General features: G+C 49.8%; 1 protein-coding gene across 1 annotated transcript in view; it reads left to right on the top strand.

Moving 5' to 3' along the window:
- Positions 1-13,353, top strand: part of Col6a3 (collagen type VI alpha 3 chain) — a 78,332-nt gene extending 64,979 nt beyond the window's left edge. Inside the window, exons 39-44 of the mRNA XM_026395966.2 lie at positions 479-578; positions 2,954-3,309; positions 4,134-4,397; positions 5,301-5,405; positions 11,768-11,932; positions 12,681-13,353. Of these exons, the coding sequence (XP_026251751.2) occupies positions 479-578; positions 2,954-3,309; positions 4,134-4,397; positions 5,301-5,405; positions 11,768-11,932; positions 12,681-12,721 (1,031 nt within the window). The 3' untranslated portion in view covers positions 12,722-13,353. The remainder of the gene's footprint in view (positions 1-478; positions 579-2,953; positions 3,310-4,133; positions 4,398-5,300; positions 5,406-11,767; positions 11,933-12,680) is intronic.
- Positions 13,354-16,146: the final 2,793 nt, after the last annotated feature.

The raw sequence follows: 16,146 nt of genomic DNA, 5'->3' as shown, positions 1-16,146 counted from the left end.
GTCTGTGAAGGCCTTTCCCCCAGAACACACCAGGGAAACGAGAAGCAAAGGAAAGTCACACGTTCACCCGGGGATCGCTGTTCCTGTCTTCAGAAGGTTAAAAACAAAAGTGTATCGAGCAAAGCTCTGAGAAAATATTAACTGTAATTGGACTATAATTTGATATTTGGAGTTTGGAACTTGCTAAGCTCTCCTCATGAGTTTTCTTCTATTCCTGTCTTCTTCTTCACATTGAGTGAATACCATCTTTAACCCAATCACTCAAATACCAAATAGAACATACTGGCCTGAGATGGGGTCTGAATCTTGTACCATCACCCTTAATGGATAGCATCACTGGGCTTAGCGTGTCTGGAAGAACCAGTCAATTTGATAAATATTTATGGCCAACTAAGCATTATCTCTAGTCATATCAGACTGATTTTAATTTTCAGGTGACTCATGTGCAGTTCAAATATTTTTTCTTGTTTTTCTCTAGGTGAAAATGCTTTTTACTTGTCCCCAGATATTAGGAAACAGTGTGATTGGTTCCAAGGGGACCAACCAGCAACTGCTATGAAGTTTGGTCACAAACAAGTGTAAGTGATTATAATTATTTTTGGAAAACTTGTGGTGCTGTAGGTGGAGTGCAGAGGTCATCCTCTAACTTTATGGAGGAGGACATTGAAATTCAGATAGTATGATGTCTCAAAGGTAATGTAGGATGTTCTTAAAGAATTTGTTATATTGGTTAGCTTTTGCCGCATAACAAACTACCCAAAACTCAGTGGAATGGCTTACAGCAATGATTATTTATTTCATTTAGAATTCTGGCTGGGCTCAGCTGGGTGGTTCTTCTGGTCTCTGCTGGGCTCTTGAGTGGGCTGTGGTCAGCCATTTGTAGATATGGACTGGCAGGTCCAGAATGGTCTCCACTGGATTGGTTTACCTCTGTTCCATGGGTCTCTCATCCTCCAGCAGGCTAGCCTATTTGTTTATAAGGTGACCAGGCTGGTACCATGGAAAGACGGTGGCAGTGTGCCAAGAATCTTGAAACCTAAGAGACCTGGTACACTGCTGACTTCTACCACATCTGTTAGCCAAAACCCATGTCCAAAAACTGGCCTAGATTTAAAGGTGGAAAACTAGGACAAGGGGGGACCTGGCGTGTCACATTATTCAGAGTATGGACACAGAGAAGGTAGATGTTTGAGGCCGTATGTCCAAATAGTCTATTGTACCTGGTGTGACAGGATTTCTTTTTTTTTAAAAATAGTTTTTAGTTGTTGATAGACATTTACTTTATTTGTTTTCATTTCTATGTGGTGCTGAGAATTGAACCCAGTGCTTCACACATACTAGGCAAGCACTCTACCACTGAGCCACAACCCCAGCCCTGTGTGATAGGATTTTGTAAGAACTGAATACAAAAAAGTATTAAGCAAAGCATTAATAATTGTAATAATCTTACAATTATCAATGCTGCAGTAGCGTGTGGAGGTGGCAGCCCTGGGAGGCAACATGTAGGCCTTCAGGAAGAGGGACGAGAGCTGGGAGACTGGAGGACCACGGTACCGTGGTGCTGCTGCTTGTGGACCTGCTCCATGGCCCATGCCCTGCTCCATTTCTGGTGCCAACTCTAGGAACAGAGAGGAGGAGAATGTGGCCACATGGGGGGACTAGGTGGGGTGGAGGGGGACATGGTTGCAGGAGCTGAGCTCATGTGGGTGTCAGCTGTTTGTGCTCCTTAAGGGACTGCCACAGTAGGTCACACTTAAGTGGGGGTGGAGGTTCTTGGCACCAGACGAGAAGTGAAACCATCCTTGGAAAACGAAAGTCAGTTCCCCAGCTGACCTGGGGGTGCAGGAGAGCTACCTCTCCCTGTTGCAGACCCTTCTCTCTATCACCCTGGAAGTCCTTCAGCTCCTGCCCCCATCGTCAGAGGGAGTGGTGCCAGATCCCTGCCTAGTGAGCCGAAAGTCATGACCAGGCACTGGGATGCCGGCCCAGCCGGATCCAGGTTCACAGGCTCTATCGACTCTTCCAGCCTTCCATGGACCCCATTTTTTTCTGAAATATTCTCTAAAGTTGGCTCAACTGTCTCATCTTTAGGAGAACTGAATGAACAAAGTAACAGTATTTGTACTTTTATGATATCAGCTTGAAAATATCCTGCATATGATTTGTAGCATGATACAGCTGTAAAGTAGTTGAATTTTCATCTAAAAGCAAGAATGAAGCATGGATCTGTGCTGTTGCATTGTTTGATGCTGTTGTAGGTTTTTTAAAATTTATTTTTTAGTTGTAGTTGGACACGATAGCTTTATTTTATTTATTTATTTTTTTGTGGTGCTGAGGATCAAACCCAGGGCCTCGCATACGCTAGGTGAATGCTCTACCGCTGAGCCACGACCCCAGCCCACTGTTGCTTTGTACACATACACAAAAATTGACACAAACAAAAGATACACACATTTTCAGCCAACAATGAGCCATAGGAGCAAAATGTTATATGCTGACTTAGCTTTCTAGTTCAACATGGCATTTTGATGAGTGGACACCTTTTTACAGTGAAAATAACTAATTACTAATTTTATTTAATTTTAATGTATGTTTCAGTTTGTTAAGTGTTCTAATTAGAACACTATTAATATTATTTATTCTCTTATATCTTGTTTCTGTCTTTTAAAAATAAATTGAAAATAAGATGTCAGATGTTCTTATAGTACCATGTAAGCTTTATTTTTAAGGATTCTATTTTTAGATGCCATTCAATATCGTTTTTTAGTGTTACAGATTCTAAAATTAAGAAACTTTGAACATGTGCAATACTATGCCTAATCTCTAAAAAACTATAGGGCAAGCATTTTTGCTAAAACAGCACATTTCCCATAGATCCTTGGGTTGACGTCTTCGCCTACTTAGATAACATGCAAAGTTACAGGCGGAGGTAACCTTTAATCTGTTTTAACAGAAACATTCCAAATAATGTTACATCAAGTCCAACCTCCAAACCAGTGACCACAACGAAGCCAGTGACCACAACAAAGCCGGTGACCACCACAACAAAACCAGCCACCATTGTGAACTTGCCGCCTGCCAAGCCAGCTGCTGCACGACCTGTCCCTGCCAAGCCCGCGGCTGCCAAGCCTGTGGCCACCAAGCAGGCCACGGCCCGACCTGCAGTGGTGGCTAAGGCAGCGGCAGCGGTGAAACCTGCAGCTGTGAGACCCCCTGCCCCTCCTGCAAAGCCAGCAGCCACCAAGCCCGAGGCTCCTAGGTCCCAGGCCAAGCCAGCTGCCACCAAGCCAGTTGCTGCCAAGCCCATGGGTAAGAAGCCCAGCTGGGGCTGCCTTGCTACACCCTCCCAGGCCCCTCTGAGGGTGCCCTTGGAGGCCGGTTTGCAGTCGGAATGTGGTTGGTGATCGCCCTTGGTGATCGTAAACTTTGTCCCTGCTGTGAGGCATAGGGTCACAGAATAGGGTCTCAGGCTGTGCACTGTGGCAATATTACATATTGATTACGATCTGGGTGATCATCCTCGCCCAAAGACTACCCTGCAGGCTCCTCCTGAACGTAGGAAAGATGTGTGTCCGACTCTGACAGGTACGAGAGGTAGCTGGGTTGGAGGCGCCCAGCGTGTGTGGGTTATCTTCCTCAAAGTGGATACTAAAAGATGCTAAGAAAGTCACCCCTGTAGAGGAACATCAGGCAGAATATATGTGCTCAGGAAAGGTGGGAATTGCTTTCTGTTCATGAGCAGAGTGGAAGCAGAAATCCCCCTAACAGAATTCCATGCTGTGCCCTAAAGTTTCATGACTTAGATTTTAAATGGCTCATTTTGTCCTGAGCGTCTTCCTGTAGCTCTCCAGATCTCTCATTTTCAAAGTATCCCCTTAACAATGGAGATTTTTAAAAGGAGGTTATGTACCTTGCTGGTGAGTAATGAGGCTTTTAATTATTCTTAATTAGTGAACTTCATGTTTCACGCATGCTGAATGTGACAGTATTTCTCAGGAGCTTGAAGGAGAAATTAGTTCGACTTCCGGATCCATTGTGCCGACTCATGGCTTTCAGGTGTCCTCCTGGCTGGGTGGCACAGTCCCACGGGCCCTATTCTTTACCTCCACGCTCTGCTCTGGTCTGTCTTTCAGCTAAGGCGTCCCGAGAAGTCCAGGTGTCTGAGATCACCGAGAACAGTGCCAGACTCCACTGGGAGAAGCCTGAGCCTCCTAGTTCTTATTTTTACGACCTCGCTGTCACCTTGGCCCACGACCGGTCCCTGGTTCTGAGGCAGAACCTCACAGTCACCAGCCGCGTCATTGGAGGCCTGCTGGCCGGGCAGACCTACCATGTGGTGGTGGTCTGCTACCTGCGGTCACAGGTCAAAGCCATCTACCAAGGAAGCTTCAGTACCAGTGAGTACAGGTGGCCTCACGGGCAGCCGGGGCCTGCTTTCTACATGGGATACCCAGTGGGACAGGAGGGAGCAATTGTGATGGCATCTGTCCTGAAGTACCAGCCACGTTGAAATGGAAAAATAAGGATCCCGGGTGCTTTGGTCACACCCTGAGTTTATAGAGCAACAGAATAAAAGGGGGTTCCATGTGAATGTGCTCTGGCTCTTGGGTTCTGGCTGCTGCACGCAGGAAACCAGGTTCTCCGTGCCTGAGAGCAGCCTGCTAAGGTGGGGGTCTCTGCTGCCCCACCTGGCCCTGGAAAGTAGCCGGGAGTCACCACCTTCTTAGGGAGCAATGGAGAGACTATGAGGACTCGCTCCCAGGGCAGCGAGGCCAGCAGCCTCTGCCTCCCTGGCCCCCCAGTCTCATGCTCTGCCAGCCCGGCCCAACGCTGAAGACTGCCTTCCCAGCCGTAACCCAGGGGCCCTCTCTCTCTTTCTGAGTCCCTTCCTCTTGACCTCCACTGCTCCAGGGAGGTGGGGGCAGGCAAGGTCCCTCTTCTTTTCAGGCCAGTGTGACTCAGATGGGGGGGTCACAAGGGGAGGGGGGGTCACAGGGGGAGGGGGTGATTCCCCTGGGCAGCCACTGGTCAGGCTCAGCATCCCCAGGAGTCAGAGACCTGCCCAACCCTGGCCTGCGGTTTTCTTGGATGCTGTGGAAGAGGTGAGTGGAGGTGAAAGGGTTTCCTCCACCTGCTTGGTAACCCATGTCACCTGGCAGGCCACAGCATAAGTAGCACATGGGGACTTCCGCATCCCCTTTCCGTGGCCCACCCTGAAGGCCGCTGTGCCTGGATTGCTGCGGAGTTCTCGGTGGCTGGTTTCTGGTTTGCCTAGGTTTGCACGCATTTTTCTTTTACAGAGAAAACTCAGCCTGCACTTCCGCCTCCACAACCAGCCAGGTCAGCTTCTAGTGCAACCATCAATCTCATGGTGAACACAGAACCCTTGGCTCTTTCTGAGACAGGTAAGCTACAAAAATGAGGTGCTCTGGGGGCACTCGGGGAATTCTTCCAAGAATTTTAAAGTTTTCAAAGTCTTGATTCTAGCTCCTCTCCCTGGGTCTAGTTCCCATGACCTCTATGGGGAAAGTTCCAAGTTGGCTCTGAGAGGCCCAGATGGTGTCAGTCTGCGTGTTCCCAGCTGTAAATGAAGCTGTACCTTGCCTGCCACCAGATTTGCAGAGGAAATTGAGTGGGAGTTGCTTCTCAGGCTCCAGGCCGAATCCTCTGTGCCTTGTTGGAGACTCAAGTTGATGGCGGTCTATGGTGGTGTGAAGAGCAGGCTTTGTCCCCTCCACGATTCACTCCCATAAATGAAACTGCTTGGGAGAAAACAGGATGGTCCAGATTGGAGCCGGGAGATGCCTGGGTCTGAAGGTGACCCCTGGGGTGCTGTGGTCCCAGGTCCTGAGCACACAGCCTGGCTTGCTCTCGTGTCCTGCTCTCTCGGGTGCTGAGCCCAGGTGTGCGCTCAGCTAACATTTATCGGCGACGGGGCAGCCATGATTTGGGTACACACAGCTGTTGCTGGCCTTTTTGTCCTTGAGAGATGATCACTAAAGAGGTCACTGTTTTGCCTAAGTGTATGCAGCAAAAGATTTGGTAGTAACATGAGAACAGTGCCAGACTCCACTGGGAGAACCTGAGCCCCTAGTTCTTATATTTATAACCTTGCTGTCACCTTGGCCCACGACCAGTCCCTGGTTCTGAGGCAGAACCTTACGATCACTGAACGTGTCATTGGGGGCCTGCTGGCCCGGCAGACCTACCCCGTGGTCTTCCATGGAATTTTAGGTATGACATTGTTTTACAGACCCCAAAGCATAAGTTTCTGCTACATATGAGAACAATTCAATCACTCTTGCTGTGTCACCCCATTCAGGAGGAGGACCATCTTGGGTTACAATGGGTACTTCTGTAATGAATTCTGAAGGAGGGTGTTTGTGGCTGGTTTCATGCTGTGCTAGATTTAGGAGCAGCTGAGGCTCTGTGACAAGTCAGCAGGTGGCATAGATTTACTATGCATTGAGAGAAGCAACAGCACTTTATGATTCTGAACTATCTTGTGTGGTTCTTGGATCTGTCTTGTATATTCCTCATTTTATTCTTTTCCACTGTAAGTCTCTGAAATGATGCTCATTTCTCTACCTCATGCTTCTGTAGGGGATGCATCCCATTTCATCTATTTAAATCAAATTAGATGGTTCTGAGCATTTTGTAACTCCACACCCGCCTCTTTGGGGCCGCTGGGCAGTGGCGGCCTCCTGCCAGAGTGCTTTCTTCCACCGACAGACCTTCCCCGTGTCCGCACACACCAGCATGTTCACAATCCCCGCATACAGGACCGCCAGTAGAGATGCCAAGCACAGAGTTACTAGGAGGGTCACTGATTCACGTGGGAATTGTGGCTGTTACACACTGGTGTTTAATAAGGGCTGATAAGTGACCTACTTACAGAACTGAATACTGTTGAATTATAGTTTGCCTTTGGAGACAAGTTGAGCAATCGGTCCGTCAGAATGGCCACATGTCTTTTAAATTTCTTTCACCTTTTAAAAGGAAAGGCTGGTAGAAAACTAGGACATTCTCTCCTTAATATAAACTTATGGAAATAAGCCAGGTGTTCTAGTAAATGGGGTAATAAAGTTTTAGCTTCTTAGAGATCGTATAAAAAGACTGGACAAAAGATTTTGATGCTGTGGTTTTCAACTCAAGCTAAGAAGCTGGAGGTAGGCACATGTGATGTCGGTAGGGCTGGGAGAGGACTCAAGTTTTGATTTCTGTTCATAAGCAGCTTCCTGAGTCCTGCATCAAAGGACTGTCCTGCAGCTACTGCCCCTGTCCTGCAGCTCCAGTTTCTGAGCCCCACAAAGGCTTCCCAGACAAGAGGATTGACCTCAAAGGGAAGTTGCAAGGAATATACCAGATTCCTCCAAAACACGAACCGGGCAGACCCAGTGCACTCTCCACCCCAAACCCAGGGCTGACTCCGTCCCTGGTAGTGGAGGTTGTAAAATGTCTCGCAAACTTGTGCTTCAAGGAGAGAACATGACTTGGAGTGACCACAAGTCGGCAAGCCTGGGGAAGTTTCCGGTTCTCGTATGTGTGGTCCAGAAGGATAAGCATGGATAAACAGCGCTGAGCTAACATACACAACCTAATCTTGAAACACAATCTGAGGGGGCCGTTTTTGTTTTTTCTGGTGGAGTTGTAAGTCTCAGAACTAGGAGACTGTCTTCCAGCCAGACTCCCAACGCAGGCGCCTCCTCCCCACATGACAGAGAGGGAAGAGGTATTGAGATGGCAGCCTGGGCTTCCCTCAGGCTGCAGGGCGTCTGACACACTGAACCCTTGACACTGGTGGGTCCCGTCACTCAAGCGCGTGCTCTCTGACCATGTCACGTGTGTTGTGCACGTGCCTGCATGTGGATTTCCCACTCAGTGATTCAGATAGCATGGAGACTCAAGCTCCCTGCCTTTCTTAAGAGCAAGGCCCTGCACCCTTGATCTCTGCAGCCCGCACAGAGGTAGAACAGCGCTCGGCCGGGAGAAGGGACTCAGTTCACGTGGGCCATGACCACTGGGTGTGCCCCCACATGCATGCCACTCTTGGGAGCTTTTTTGGAATTAAAGTCATTGGATGTTTACTTCGAAATGATTGAAATCCAAAATGGACCGCAACAGCAAGGAAGGGGTAACTAGAATTAGAGATGAAAGCTGGTCTTCCCTTCTCCCCAGCCTCGTCCCCTGCCTGGCTTATCCTCTTAGACACTTTCTTCAGCAGAAGTAAAATACTTTAATAATATTTATATTTTTTAGAGTTGAAGAAGGGAGTGTCAACTAATCACTCCTTATTAAATTACTTTAAAAAATAGAGTAACTACACTCTATAGTTGCAGGTACAATTTGTATCCAATTATTAATGATCACAATATGCATTATTTCTTCAAGATGTATTTTCTAAACAACTCAGGCAAAATTAAGTTTTAAAACCAGCTTTTCCAAATGGACATGCATGCATTTTGATTCATTTTATCTTACGGACCATTAACTTATTACAAACTCAGTTTAGATTCACAAAGGTGTGTCTCTTTCTCAGTGTGAAATGTTAGCAATTCTTTACTTCCATGAATAAAAGATTCCACCTGAAAACCTGCATTTTTTGCCCTAGTTTACCATTTTGGACCCATGTTTGAGTCCATTTAGAAATTGGTGCAAGAACACAAGGAAATGAAAGGCCCTGGCCCTAGGCATCTAATCCAGGAGAAGGAGATGACCAGCAGTGATATTTGAGCTTTCCATTGCCTATATTAACGTTTTCCTGTTTCAAAAGCCACATTTTAAGAGAATCTTGTTTTTGCTTTGATGCTAGGGGTTGAGTTCAAGCTAAACACAAGCTTTACATTGAGATACACCCCCAACCCAAGAGATGCCTGCTTATGGAGAATTTGACAGACACGGGCACATATGTTGGACAGAGTGGCTATGGGATTCTTTGTCTCCCACTTAAGTCCTGGCCCTGTTTGGTCTAGAGGGAAATGGTTTCCTGCAAGACCCTGAGTGTAAGACCCTGACTGGCGATGAGGGTTGGTTCCACTAGTGGGACTACAGCCTCATTACCTGCCATTCAGGATCCTAGGTTTTGCAGTACTACCTGATTCTGTGTGAAATGGTTAAAGTTTTTTTTTGCAGTACTAGGGATTGAATCTAGGTGCCCCACGGCTGAGCCACATCCCACCCTTTGTATTTTTTATTTTGGGACAGGTTCTTACTAAGTTGTTCAGACTGACCTCCAATTTGCAGTCGTCTTGCCTCAGCCTTCCAAGTCGCTGGGATCATAGGTGCGTGCCACTGTGCCCAGCAAAACTTGTATTTTTTTTAAACAAAATAAAATTAACCCTCTTCCTCCATCCAACACACACACACACACACACACACACACACACACAAAAAAAAAAAAAACCCTTTCTACCTTTGCTTTCTTCAGCACCTAAAAAATCACACCCCAGCCCTTTCCTGGGGTCCATGTGTTGCCTGCAGATATGGCCATTAGCTAGAGGTGATGGGAAGATCTCTCACTCGCATCACAGCCTAAGAGCATCGAGAGTTCATACCAGGCACCGAGCCTCAGGCTTTGTCACCAGGACAGCTGGCAGTACCATGTGCTGTCAATTTTGGTTTTAGGGTTTGGTGCCACCTCTCCCCTCCCCCATCTAATTTTGGCTAAGGAGACTTTGTATAGAAATTTAGATGTTACCAAAGGCACCTCTCTGAGGTGTCCAAACAAAATCAAAGCCAGGAAGTTTACATTATGCAATATTGCAAAAAGAGTCCTAAACTGTTGGCTTACCCATATGAGTTAAGGAAGAGTCCAATGCAGAAACTCACCAAAATAATTAACATTCTGTATTACTTGTTCTAGACAGTGGCAGTCTGTGAACTGGTCACGTTTTGTCTGAGCAGACGTCACTGGGCCAATCGTACAGCTCTGGAGGAGCTCATTTTTGTGGTCACTCATCTTTTACTTATTTTATTGACTGTAAGGTGCACGTTTCCCCTCATTGTAACACTTCTGAAACTGAAATGTGACTTACAACTGACCACATATCCTGCCTGGCTGGTAGTATTCTGGGAACAGAAAATAGCATTGCATCTTAAAATTGAAATTTCTTAGTCCTGATGAAACACAGTATCTGGTTAGCCAAGTTCCATTGTGGATATAGATCATTGTTTAGCACAAGATGAAGTAGTGGGGGAAAATCTGACTTTTAATAATAATTTAAAGAACGGAACCTCACAAGTTCAGATAAACAGCTATAAATATTTGCTCAACTTGGTTGAAGAGAAGCTGCTGTCTTCAAGATGGTCTGTCCCTCTCTGCTTCGGAGTGTGACCATCAGCTGCAGTGCTCAGGCCAGATGCACCCTGAGGATATTTGGTTTTCTTTCTTTCTTTTTAAAATTGTGAATAAATGTGGGCCATGTGGGGCGTCCTCCAGGAGGAGAGGAGAAAGCCCGGCACAGAGCTGGCCTGGCTGTCAGGCCTGCGGGGCGCCACGGTGAGCGGGAGCTTGTCCAGTGACCCACAGTCTCGCCTTGCTCAGTTCCCTGCACAGCACCCTGGAGGCCCCGGGCACATTCGAGAAGAAGGTGGTGGTTGTAAATCGTTGCCATTTTATTCTGTGTCTTTGGGCCTTGAAAGCTCTTGGTGTGGCCCCTGGCTCTCTCCACCTCTGAAGGGGTCTGCACCTAGGAGGTGTGGATGAAGTGCTGGCAGCCCCCAGTCTTGCGGGACAGCCTCCCCTCAGCAGCCAGGGTCATTGGAGACACTTCTGAGCCTCGGTCCTGTGTAGCTTAGAGTCTGCTGCATCACAGCTGACCCGAGATTTGATGGCCACCCTGAGACTTTGGGTTCTTTCCCCCTTTGTGCTGGTCACAACTGCAGATGCCCACACTGCCCCCACCCCACAGCTGTGCCTTGCTAGGGATCAAGGACAGTGGGATGGCCGCTCTTCTGGGCAGAGCTGGGAGATTTAGGCTCATGAGCTACTCACACAAACACGCAGCCTCATCCACCCCAGGGAGTTTTGTCCCAAGGAGGTTGACATTTTTCAAACTTTCAGATAACAGTTGACAACCGTGTATCTCCTCTGGAGTTTGCCAGAGAACTCTGTAAACAGACATCGGGGCATGCCTGAGCTGCCAGCCCTCCTCTGCAGGCCGGGAGGGACCGTGGCCTGCTTGACTTCCTCAACAGGAGGAGGAATGCTCCTCCGTGGCGTCTTCGCGGTGGTGAATTCTGCCTCAGTGGTAGTTGTTTGAACTTGTTTGATTTGGCAGGTCTCAGCTGCACACGTGTGTGAGCGCACGCACATTCTTACAGGTTCTTCATTCCCACTTTGCCTTTGATTTCCAGTCTACTTGGCTTGCAGTGAAGTGAGAAGCTTTAGTTTTGAGCTGTTATTTAAATGCCGTTTTCCCAAGGAATGGGAAGCTCCACGTGGTTTAAACCAGTTTCTTCTCTGAGGAATTAGCATAGAAGGAATCAGGGAGTCAGCCGTTCACCTTGTTTCCAGTTTCCGAGGAGGAGAGCTAACATTTGGTATTCCAGCGTCGTCCTTGAACCAGGGGGAAGCTTTGTTCATTCCTTGCAAAGCTGAGTGATTATTCTGTCCCCATGTCAGCGAGGACACAGGCTCAGTCAGGGGAAGGGGCTTTTCCTCGTGGAAACGGACCTGTTCTCCTGGCCCAGTGTTCTGGTTAGACTGCAGCTGGCCGTGCTGCAGCCTAACGGAGCCTCACGGAGGCCTTCTCCCCTGTGACTGCAGATATATGTAAGCTGCCCATGGAGATAGGCACCTGCAGGGACTTCACCCTCAAGTGGTACTACGACCCAGGCACCAAGAACTGCGCCAGGTTCTGGTTCGGAGGCTGCGGTGGGAACGAGAACAACTTTGAATCACAGGAGCAATGTGAAAAAGTTTGCGGTCATGGTAAGTGATGCTCTGTGGTTGGCTGCTGCAAATAAGAGACCAGGTCAATAACTGCCCTCGAGGAATATTTGAATGACAGTGATTATGATACACATGAAAAAAGGTAAACTGTATCCTCAGATAAGGATACAGAATAAGCACAATTTAAAATGTTACAAACAAACCTCTGTGAATTTAATTTTTCAAATTACATTTTTTTTTCTAGAAACATACTTTCTTTTTTTTTTGGCCAGTGGAGAGACAGATGGCCAACTACTTACACTCTTCAGAAATGTTACCAAGTCCCCATTACTCAACATATTGCACCAAACATGATTATGAGAAAAATAATATCATGATCAATTAGAAATCACACCAAAGATAAATACCCCCATATGCTTATCTTTAAGTAATTTTGCTTTCTGTAAATAACAGTGCTGACTCTGGGCCCATCCAATATATGTCCATCCCCTTGGGCAATGTATTTGGTATTTGAATTAAGCAGCCGGGCAGAGGCCTGGGGTCAGTGCACAGTGGGCAGAGTTCAGTTGGCATGAAGTCCAGGGAGATGACTTGGGGAGGGAGTGTGGACTCTGGGGGCACAGACAGCCCCAGGCTCCAGCCCAGCAGGTCAGGGGGTACCAGGGACGTTCCTGAACAGGCAGCGTGAAGGGGTGAACAGCAGAGTTTGTGGGGTCATGTCCTGGTGAGTGCACGTCCTTCTGGTCAGTGATGTGCTTCCCCATCCTCTTCTCTCCTCCACGCTCAGTGCTCACCAAACCTGGAGTCATCGACGTGGTCGGCACCTAAGCGCGCTGGCGCGACGCATACCTCTGAGACGGAGCGGCCTTTCCAGCTGTCTCTGCAGAAGCTCCGGGGAGCCCGGCACTGTGCTATTTCCTGCTTTGAGTGACACTCGAATCTGGAGGAACCTTCTGCCTTGCGACCTTTCTGTCAATATGGTGCTAAACGAGTCTGTGGACCCTCGCTCCTTGTCTCCTGCAGTGACGTCTGCACTTGGAACTTATGACAGCTCTCCACCGTGGGCCACGTGTGAACATTCCTGGTGCAGCCTCCCTGGGGCTCCAGTGGCCTAGAGCGTCACACCCCACGCCACAGCTGCTCCACCTGCTTACGCTGGGTTCATCTCCTCCTTAGTTCAGCGCAACTTTAGATTCAGAGACAAGAGCCAACCTTTTCATACCGTTTCCTGGATTAGGCTTTGAGCTAATTTCTTCTTCTCAACCCTCTAACAAGTGCTCTAGTTAGAAGAAAGCAGAATCCCCTGACCTGTGTGCACTGTTGGGACCAAAGCCTTAATTAAACAATTAAAAGCCAGCCATGATAGGGAATATTTTTGGCATTCCTCTGATGTTGTTGTTTTTATTTTGAGTGAGGGGTGGGGTTTAATTTTAATTTTAAAATGTTTAGGAAATTTATACAAAGAAACTTTTTAATAAAGTATATTGAAAGTGTAGTGCTTTGGCCCTTGGCTGTCTTGTGTCCAGAGCAAGGATTGTCACACTCACCCCAGGGTCATAAGGCACGGCCCTGCCTGGCCTCTGGTCCCAGGCACCACCCTTTGGTTCCAGGCTGTGCTGGGTGCTGTGCCAGGTGGGCAGCTGGCACAGGTGGATCCAGCCACAGGTGCACAGCCAGGGGCCCTGGAGCCTTCCCATCTCAGGAGCACAGGCCGCCATGCTCTCTGTCCTCCACCTTTGGGTTGACCAGAGCCTCAGCCTCCTACCCGTCCACATCTATAGTGACTCTTCCCTGGGCTTGGCTTGCTCCTGCCTCAATGGCTGAGAGACAGGAGGTTTCCCTGGGAATCTTTTCCTCCTACCTTCAGAAATAACCCACAAAACGTACACACATGCTCACGGCACCTGAGTCCCCCGAGGAAGAAAAGGGAATGTGTCCAGCAAAATGCCTGTAGCCCGAAGGTGCTGCAGGTGGACTCCAGGACCTTGGCGAGCAGAAGGAAGATGGCTTGAAGGGTGGTTTTGCCACGTGACCTGTGGGAGGGCAGACAGCAGGAGGGAGGGTGGGGCATGCGGAGCTGAGGGGTTGCAGGATCCCCAAGGCCCAGAATGCCCACCAGGATCCTTGAAGGAAAGTTCTGGACTCTTGGAGTGGGGGCCCCTTTGTAGAAACTGGGGAGGGATTGAGCTCTGTGGCCACGTCAGGGAGTGAGAAGCCCAGGATGCTGTGGGCTGAGCTCTCCTGGAATTCGTGGGAATCCTGGGGAGGACTCGAGGCTTTGTGGCCCATGAGGTTAGGATTTGAGTGTGTCTCATTTCGTTGGGACTGGAGGGCCCAGTGGGACCCTGGGGTAGCTCCAGTGGAACGAGAGCTTGGGACCCTTCAGGAGCCTTCATGGGCAGGTGGTCTCACCTGGTCTTTGAAGCATCCTAGGAGGCCCTTCCCCAGCACCACTGAGTACCAGCACCACAAGCTGCCCCTTTATTCCCACTGGCCCTTCCAGTTCTGGGTCAGGCCTGACCCCTTGTCTTTGAAGATCCCTATTTTAGCATCCAGTGGACCCACCAGAGCCCCTCAAAGGATTTTAGTGGTAGGCACGAAATGGGCATTTGGGGACTTTCTCAGGGCCACCCCCACAGTACCTGGCCCCCCAGGTGAACATGCCTGGAGCCTCCCTTGGGCAGCGTGTACTTGACCGAGCTCTTGGCCGGAGCAAAGGTCTGAGTGAGCAGGTGGGGTGCGGGGCTCGGGGCCTTCTGCCTGGGTGGGCAAGGGCTGCCGTCACAAAGGGCCCAAACCTGGTGGTTTAAGACAAAGTCAGTTCTCACCGTTGTCAAGGATGGAGGTTCACAACCAAGGTAGGTGTGAGCCGAGCCCCTGAACCGCAGGGCGAGGGTCCTTCCTTGTCCTCCTTCCATCCCCGTCCCTTCCTTGTCCCTTCCTTCTGGTGGTGGCTGCCATCTTGGTGCCCCGGGGCTTGCAGTGGCAGCACACGGTCTGTGACTGTGAGGTCACGGGCTGCTCTTTGTGCCTCTGTCTCCACACGGCGTCTTCCTGTGAGGATGCCAGTCAGGCTGGATTGCTCGCACCCCGGCTCAGCACATCCCAGTCTCAGCTACCCCTGCACTGGCCATGCTTCCCATAAGGTCCCATCCTGAGGTGTTGTGGCTTAGGACTTTTCTCTAACCGTGTCACTATTCCGCCTTTGGCACAGCCTCAGCATCCCCAATATCAGCTCCCAGCTCTGCTGTGCCGGTCTGCTGGTCGTCATCCTCCGTCCACAGAAGTGTCACCACTGGACCTTCAGGCTGAGTCCTGTGCATTTCTGACACCTCACATCCTGCTCCCAGCACAGGCGAGACACACCCTGGAGGGAGCTAGGGCCGCTCTCGGCCCCTTCTCCTGCAGGTGGTGGAGTGCCACTCGGGCCTCTGAGCTGCACTCCCAAGGCCAGGGCTGAGCTGGGCCACTGTTGCCGCTGCTCTCTTGCCCTGCTCTGCCCGTGGTCCCACCTGCAGCAGGTGGCCGGAGCCGACGCCCTGGGGAGGTATATTCTAGTTCTCTGGAGGAATCAGCAGGGGCCTAGCCTGGGGGAGCTGACTGTGGGTGAATCCTCCCCCTCCTGTAGGTCGCTGCCAGGGAAGCCCCCCACAGGCTCTGGGCACTGAGTTCCTTCACCCAGTAGCCCAGCCTCTGGAGGCAGGGGCAGTGAGAAGCTGGCCTCCAGCTGCTTGTTGGCTCCCTGGGAAATAAACATGTCTCGTGGCTCCAACCCTCCGCTTAGCCACTGCTCTCTTTCCACAGGGCCAGCGGTTGGGTGGGCACAGCGTAAGCTGGTGGTGGGAGGAAGGAGGCAGACCCTGACCTGCCACGGGCCCCGAGTCTTTGAGGGTGGTCTTAAGGCCTGGTAGGGCCTTGGCTTCAGGGAGAGCATCAGCTGAATGTCTGTCCCTTTCCACTGGAGGTGAAGGACGTGTGTGGCCTCTGAGCAGAAGTCTGCTCTGCCATTTTGAGGCCACGGGACCTTTCCCTTGTCGTCTCCTGTCTCAGCAGTTACTGGGGAAGTGCCAGTTCAGGGCTCTGAGCTGTGGCCCTTGGGGATCCACAGGGAGAACAGGGTCCCCCAGGTACCCAGTGTCAACCCTGTGGAACTTCAGGAGCAGAGAGCCACGGGCCGAGCCCTGCCTTGCCCCTGGTGGTCTTCCCTGATGACTGATCTGCCTGGACATAACGTGGCCTGCGTTATCAAAACC

Source organism: Urocitellus parryii, chromosome 1 (genome assembly GCF_045843805.1).
Source record: "Urocitellus parryii isolate mUroPar1 chromosome 1, mUroPar1.hap1, whole genome shotgun sequence".
NCBI lineage: Eukaryota > Metazoa > Chordata > Mammalia > Rodentia > Sciuridae > Urocitellus > Urocitellus parryii.
The sequence above is the reverse complement of the archived record's forward strand: the minus strand, read 5'-3'. Positions and strand labels throughout refer to the sequence as shown.